The sequence below is a fragment of the Papilio xuthus genome, unplaced genomic scaffold (genome assembly GCF_000836235.2).
Source record: "Papilio xuthus unplaced genomic scaffold, Pxut_1.1 DF827680.1, whole genome shotgun sequence".
NCBI lineage: Eukaryota > Metazoa > Arthropoda > Insecta > Lepidoptera > Papilionidae > Papilio > Papilio xuthus.
Window position 1 is genome coordinate 6,983,692 of NW_013530969.1, and position 7,855 is coordinate 6,991,546.

Here is a 7,855-nt window from a genome sequence, read left to right on the forward strand (position 1 = left end):
CGGGGGGTGCGGCCGCGCCCGCCAGCCCCAACGCGCGCTCTAACAACTACCGCGCGCGCGGCTCCAACAACAACTTCAACGCACGCGGTAACTTCAGAGGTACTCAACAAACACACGCGCTCGCTTCTTCTTACACGTTTACACGTTACATTTGTCTATATCTCTACAATAATATATTTGTACCTAACCAATGTAAGCAAATTACCTTTAGCTCTTGGGCAGATTACAAATTGTAATCCTAACTGGAAACTTGTGTTCGACTACAAAAAAAATGATGTAAAATTGATAATGTTATTTGAATTAACAGGAGCGCGCGGGCGCGGCTTCGGAGGTCGCGGCGGTGCGTTCCCGCGCGGAGGCTTCGCCCCCGTCAACACGTACATGCCGCCACAGCCCTTCATGGGCCGTCCGGTAAGCTGCACCATTTTATTACGAAAATAATTGCATGAGTAATGAATTAATTAACTGCACTACAAACATAGAACAAGTGTAAACTGTTACACTTTTAACTTTATCGTACTTGGTGTCTTGCATCTGTCATTAAGTTTTTCCGCTTTAAATTCATACTCTGCTTAATGTAAATTACAAATTAAATTTACAATGGCTTTTGATCTTCAATTATATTCCATTGTCAAAACGGGCTTTTTTATTTTTGACTTTTTTAATTTATAATTTTGTTAACTGTAAAAACTGTATTTTTTTGCTAGTTTTTTTTTTAATACGCTTAACAATATATAATTTGCATGTTTAATTCTAATTTAATCAGAAAGGAATGCATAGAAAAATGTGCAAAGAAATGCAGTGTAATTGAAATAAATTGTCCGAGTGTTTGTTATGTCTGCTCTCTTTGCCGTTAATATATTCTGTGCATTCTTTTCAGAGCTACCCGTAACCTATGTACATGCAGATTTAGCAAAGGTAAACAGGTGCAGGGGCCGACATACACGGACTCATTCACATTAATTAATAAGGCCACATACATTTTTAATGTACTGCGGGTTTGTGTATGGTGAATAGCTAATTGTTAAATGTCGATTGTTAGAAATTATCCGTGTATGGCGACCCTCATATTCAGTTTTTAAAGTATGGTTAAAGCCAAATTATAGTTTTATGTAGTTCATGTTTACATTATTATTGTAGAAACTTTCACTATATAGAATTTAATTTTATATTTTAACTTTATAAATAAAATTGATGCTTTCCAGTTATTAAAATATTAAAGCCAGTCCCGTAGACATGTTTAGAACTTGTTTATAAAACAATTATAAATTTCATGGTCAGCATCGCCTATTGATTACTGGGTTACTTTTATTTTTTGATTAAATAATTGATATAATAGGCATATTCCTAATAAAATACGTCAATATAGTAATTTTTTTTAAAACTAACTGTTATGGGGATCCCAGTCATTTTAATTATTTCTTTACCGTAAAATACTTTCCATTTAATTACCTATCAAGTCAAATTTATAAAGTTGTAGAAAAAGTTAATATTAAATGTAAAAATGGTAAATATTTCAGGGCGGCTTCATGAACGACGGTCAGCGGCCGAACAAACGGCTGCGGCAGATGTAACGCGGCCTGCCCTAGGTCCCGCGGGCCGTGCAGTGCGCGTGTCGTGCAGTGCGCGTGTCGTGCCCGCGTCGTGTCGTGTCGGTGTCGTGCGCGTGACGTACGCCTTGTGTCGTGTGTGTGTGTGAGCGTCCTACAGACTACAGTGACATGTCGCAGTATCAGATAAATCTAGCTAATTGTATTTACTCTTAAGTACACCAGATAATGTAATTGTAAAACTTACTGTCTTTTGACATGTAATAAATATGTACTAACATTCAAATGTGCCTTTTATTCTTACTTGTATATCTCTAATTATATTTATATAAGAAATATATGTTTCTAACAAGGTTTCTGTACTCTATTAAAACATGAAACAAAGCTTATAAAATTTACGTAAAGAAAAAAATGGCGCTTACAATAATGTCGTAAGACCTATCGAAGATAAATGATTATACAGAAGAAATACAAGTAAAGCATTTGCTTACACTTTTCATGTCGTGTTTGAATAAATTAAAAGGCAAATGAACATCGATTAACGTTGCTGCGATTTTAGAAATTATCGTCTGCACGAAAGAATCGCTTGTCTATATGAATTAACTTCTTAGATGATTTCCCGCGCGAGCGAGCGATCTCTTTATTGAAGTTGACGACCGCCAACTGGCCGCACGTGTTGCCTTTTGTCCTTAGTTTTTAGATGAAAAAATGGTTAAAGCGGTCATTGTTTTTTTAATTTTTCTTGTGTCAGTATCTGTGGTGCAAACTGGCCACAATGTGGGATATTCAAAAAAAGAATCTCATTTGAAATCGAGCAAAAGCGCGCGAACTCGTAGTGACATTTTTGAAAATTTGTTTATTATCTATGATGCGACTTTTTTGTCCTTGGTATGGTCAAAGATAATAAATGGAGTGCATGTGAACGTTGACCACGGGTGCTGGAATGATTTGAGCGCGCTTTACAAAGCGCTGGTAGAAGGCCGGGCTTGGGCGTACAACAGTAAGTAAAAAAATATCACAAATTTATATACCTTATAATTACAAGGTAAATATTTAACTAATATTCATTCATACTTATTTGTTTATTATTCCTTCGTATAAGAATAATTGGAAAATTTAGAAAAACGCCGTGACTGTTAATTTGGAGTTGATGAGCCCCTAAATTTTTTGCGTAAAAGAATAAAATAAAATTTAAAGGTCTGTTTTATGAAAATTATTTAAAACTGCGTCATATCCCCAGCAGATATATCTTTATAATAAACTATATGCGTTTAAAAATGAAGAAAAATACTGCGGTTTATAAAATCTTGTGCGCCGACCCATAAGTCCAGGGAGATGATACATGTGTGTACTTATATATTCTTATGTGATATCATTTCCATAATATCGACGGACTAATTTTACGCGCAATCAACGACTAAAATTGCACTTTGCCTACGAAATATACGCTGTAAGGTTAATAGAATAAAGATTATATTCGTGTACTCGATTTCAACAATAAATCAGAGAGAGCTCTCGATTATTTACGATCGATAAAAAAGCAATGAAAGCGAATTCATTTGAGTATTCATTGTCTTTTTTCAAGTATTACGTGTGGTTACATTTAACGAGCTATTTGTTTTTCTGTTTTATTATCTCTGTTTCATTAATTGATCAGTTTAGTAACCCGTAGTATTATAGTAGTAGAGAAATAAATTAAATACAAAATGACCCATCAAGACACTTAGTCTAGTAGACAATAGTCTAGTCTAGAGTCTAGACTATTACGCTATAGTGACTACAAGACATTGGGTCGTTGGTTCAAATTCGCCAATCGTACTCAATTACCTCTGTTGGTTAATAGAAAGAATCAGTAAAGTTTTTTTTTTCCATAAATTTGAGACATTTGTTAAATAAGTTTTTATTTTAGCTGTGGATGCATCAGGAAGATACCAATCTGGTTTCTTTCAAGGAAACCGTCTATGGCTCGGATCTAAAGATGAATGCTTTCGATTGGTAAGTTTGTATTGTGCTTATTTAGCATTCCGATTTCAAAATAACATGTGGAAGAAAAAAAAAATACTTTTATCTACTATCATCTTATTTAATCTTGTTTGTTTGCTATATTTTTTTTAGGACCAAAAATATAAATCGAATGCGGAGCTGCATCACGGCAATGGATTTGTCCGACGAGAAAGGGATTTCAATGATCGTAAGTTTATTAAGCAATAAGCTTGTTTAACATTCACATAAACCAATGTAGAAAGAATAAACTATAGACTTTTTTCGATAGATTCACACGTATGGCCAAGCTATGATGGAAAGGGAGCATTGACACAAACCTCATCTGACGACATACCCACCCACCGACTTGCCTATGTTACTGTGCAAATTTCTCTTAATATTACAAAGTTTCAAGTCCCTAAGGTAATGGCATTATTTCTCTTTGTGCTATTTAGGAATTATTCTATTCTATCTAATGTCATCTTTCCTTTTACAGCTATACGATATAGTTCTTGGTCTATGTCTGCCTCGATCATGTTCACCCGAGGACGTGGAATCCCTCGTAAAGTTTTCAATAATGCTAAACGATAATTTAAAATCAAATGGAACAATACCCAGGACTGTTAAAATTACGTCACTGAGACATATCGAAGAGAATTACGATGTTAAATACGACACTGGAGCGGTACTTTTAATACTTGTTACAATAATTCTACTAGCATTAGCTATTATAGCAACAATTGTTGATTATGGTTTTATAAATTGTATAAAAAGCCAAACTGGAATGTTGACTATAGATAAATATAAATATGATCTAAATAAAGAGAGATATGACGAACAAATACATAAACAGTGTGAACTAGTTAAAGTTTTTGTGGATTTAAAAAGAGAGAAATCAACAAATAACAAAGAAAATATTAAATTGAATAAAGATATTTTACAAACGATGAATACAGAAGCAATGAAAAAATCAGTTAAGGGAAATGGAGCTCCAACGCTAGATGTGATGACAACAGAGAGACAGCTGGCTAGTTGCAAGCGATGTGGAAAATACAGGAAACAAAATGAACCACCAAAGCATATGGCCACTTTGCCCACGTGTCCCCGACAATACAAAACATGTGCCAGTCTGACTAACACGGAGTACAGAAAAAGAGACAGTCTCTTTTTAAATTTGCTCCTAAGTTTCTCTCTAAAACACAATTGTAAAAGTATTTTCAATACAACGATGGCTAATCAAGATTTAGCTGTAGTACATTTGTTGAGGATTTTTTCTACATTTTGGATAATATTTATTCACGTGTGTATGTTAGTCAGCTATCTCACAGGTAAATCAATGTAAGTAAAGAAATAACTTACAACTTGATAGATTTTAATAAGCAATATATTTTGCAGAAAATACAAATTCAAATGGATGGATGGGGAGTTATCCTATATTGACAACGGGGACTTTGGCTTTTGATACCTTAATATTTGCAAGGTAAGTTAGATGGAGTACAATATGCACACGGAATTTTTTTCATATTGTTATCGTAGTTTCTAATTATGAAATTGCTTGTCAACAGTGGTATATTTAGTGCACACCACTTTTTCTACTTGTCGAGTCGGTACACGCTTCGCGAGTTGGTCAGCTGCGGCGGTAACTGCGGGAAACTCTTCCAATTTGTCTGCTTCGTCACCAATAGAGCTGTGAGGTGTGTCTTTACTTTTATTTCCCACACTTATAAAAAACTTTGGAGTGTTTCTGTATCGTTTTCTTTTCGCTTTTTTATTTTAAGAAGGTTGTGTTTTCTCAGCAGATTACTACCGCCGTATGCGTACACAATATTCCTGACTGCGGTCCTGTCCCGAGTGTCACGCGACACGCAGCCCGTTACATTCCCGGAACAGGATCACAACTGCGATGTGAATTGGTGGAGAAACTTGTTGTACATAACTTTATTTTATCCACAAGAGAAACAGGTACGATTACGTTTTCTATTCCTTACCACTTCTCTGCTTAAGTTATCGGCAATTATAGCTTCTCGTTTTTTAGATCTAAAATATTTAATTTTAGCAACATTAAATATTTTTGCTGTTTTTTTCATTATTTTTCAAGATCGAAGATGTTATATTAAATTGAACACTAAAGAATATCCCTTTAGAGTGAATTTTATCATATTATAAGGACTGTTTAACGGCCCTAAGTGCGTCAGTTCTTTTTTTTATGTGCGCAAATATTGATTGATCTACAATAAACGTGTGTTGCTATCAGTGCATGCAGATATGTTGGTACTTGTCGACGGAGACGTCGCTGCACGCGTGCGGCGCGCTGTTGTGCGCGGTGCTGGTGCGGCGGCGGCGCTCCGCTCTGCTGCTGCTGAACCTTGTGCTGCTGGCTGCTGTCGGATCTGACGTCTTCACAGCATTCGCTGATTACCACAGGCGGTAAGCTCTTTTATATAAATTGGATTCATTATTGTATTTTAAGTTGGCAGTGTAGTATTTTTTTGTTTTCGTAATATTGTAAACATGTTATCAATTTGATATGAATAAAACTTTGACAGGGGCTTTTGCCTAAACACTAGGGGTGAAGTTGAGAGCAGAATAACGCCGCTAATAAAGAAAACAAAATTGTGAACATATTATTCCAGGTACAGTAACGTATTTGAAGCGTATTACTACATCATAAACCGACCCTTGAGCCGCGCGGCGCCCTACCTGGTGGGCGTGTTGGCCGGCTGGATGATACACAAGGCTGACGGCAGGATATCCGTCTCCAGAGTTAGTTCATTGTCAAATTGTTCACTAAATTTGCAAATCAAATTCATCACACATTAAAACTTTACGCATATGTTAACTCTTTTCAAATATAAGTGAATTTGGTATGGAAATAAAGATCGACGTTGATTGGCACGTCGTGAACAAGAGTAATGTTCTAGTTGAGGCGCCAACATATCGGAGGTTTGCGTTGTAGATGACGCGGTGTTGCCTGTGGTGTGCGTCAGTGAGCGCGGCGGTGACGTCAGCGGTGACGTCAGAGAGCGTGCGTCACTGGGCGTGCGCGTGGCTGCACGTGACGTGGCCGCTCGCGCTGCTCTGGCCCGCGCTCGTCTGCTCCACCGACCATGCCGGTCAATATCTCTTGCTAATATTATATATGCGAATGTTTACATGGATGGCTTTTTGTTAGAACGTTTCTGCAGAACGCCTCGATCTCGATGAAATGTGGCACAGACGTAGAACATAGTCTGGAAGGACACATAGGCTACTAATTTAGTTATTTTTTAAATTCCGCGCGGACGGAGTAGCGGGTCACGGGTAGTATTATATAAATATTTTTCAAGAGGAAGCTAAAAAAATTCTAAATTCGTCGATATAGGCCTCGAATTTAAGTATCGTAAGACTGGTATTTATATTTTTGTTTATAACTGTTGTAACAATAGCATGGAGTCGTGTCGTGGTATCGTGCGGCGGTGTGGCGGCGCTGAGCCGGCTGAGCTACAGCGCGCTGCTGGTGCACGGCGCCGCCGCGCGCTGGCTGGTGCTGCGAGCCGCGCCCGCACTCTGCACACACACCGCGTGCATCGTATGTAACACTAAATTGAAAACTTGCTTATTTTTTAGAGGATATTATCGCTATAGTCTGTACTAAGCCACGCCTCCGACTGGCATAATGTGAACAACAACGTCCATGACAAGTTAACACGACTGTGTTACTGGCAGTAACTCCTAGTTCTAACCGAGATGTTACTACCAGTGGTCGTACTTCGCGGGCACACTGATGGTGTCGGTTGCGGGCGCGCTGGTGCTGGCGTTGCTGCTGGAGCTGCCTGCCTGCTGCCTGCTGCGTCGCATCTGTGACTACGCCTACTCATGACCTTATCTTTGTTAATTACCACTTATACGTAAAGTACAATAAAGTTTTAATATAACATTGATAGTCTTATTTTTCATTTAACATAGAATCGTATTAATATTATAAATGCGAATGTTTGAATTGATGTCTGTCAGAAGGTTGGAGTAGATGTAGAACATAACCTTTAAGAACACATAAGCTACTTATTAAGCTTTTTTTAATTCCGCGATGACGGAGTCGCGGGGAACAACTAGTAAGATTAAATGGGTTCACTAAAAAGTTAAATAAAACATCATTTATATATTTGTGTTAAATGCAATTGTTTAAAATTATTCAATAGATTCACGATTGTGATTAGTAAATAAAACGCTATATTTACTTTAATTTTTATTAGAAATGTTGTCCTATAAAAAAGAATAATATTTACATCTTATTTACATAAAGTTATTACATAAGTATACAGAAATATTTACAAACAAACATA

At 36.9% G+C, this 7,855-nt stretch overlaps 2 protein-coding genes across 2 annotated transcripts in view; both read left to right on the forward strand.

The window, feature by feature from the left end:
- LOC106117485 (nucleolin) overlaps positions 1-1,836 on the forward strand; it is a 5,145-nt gene extending 3,309 nt beyond the window's left edge. Inside the window, exons 7-9 of the mRNA XM_013311829.1 lie at positions 1-99; positions 308-411; positions 1,521-1,836. Coding sequence (XP_013167283.1) covers positions 1-99; positions 308-411; positions 1,521-1,574 — 257 coding nt within the window. The 3' untranslated portion in view covers positions 1,575-1,836. The remainder of the gene's footprint in view (positions 100-307; positions 412-1,520) is intronic.
- Positions 1,722-7,392, forward strand: LOC106116934 (uncharacterized). The gene is made up of 14 exons (XM_013310992.1): positions 1,722-1,752; positions 2,302-2,550; positions 3,460-3,545; positions 3,666-3,741; positions 3,823-3,956; positions 4,030-4,861; positions 4,929-5,013; positions 5,099-5,227; positions 5,333-5,495; positions 5,788-5,960; positions 6,167-6,296; positions 6,490-6,646; positions 6,959-7,101; positions 7,273-7,392. The coding sequence occupies exons 1-14, from the start codon at positions 1,722-1,724 to the stop codon at positions 7,390-7,392; spliced, it is 2,508 nt and encodes an 835-aa protein (XP_013166446.1).
- The last annotated feature ends 463 nt before the right edge of the window (positions 7,393-7,855 follow it).

What these genes read in the sequence shown, in the direction of transcription:
- LOC106116934 (XM_013310992.1), top strand. Translation starts at nt 1,722, where the DNA reads ATGTCGCAGTATCAGATAAATCTAGCTAATT. An exon ending in GTTAGTCAGCTATCTCACAG is followed by an intron (nt 4,862 to 4,928) that starts GTAAATCAATGT and finishes TATATTTTGCAG; the next exon opens with AAAATACAAATTCAAATGGA. An exon ending in GCAGGATATCCGTCTCCAGA is followed by an intron (nt 6,297 to 6,489) that starts GTTAGTTCATTG and finishes TTTGCGTTGTAG; the next exon opens with ATGACGCGGTGTTGCCTGTG.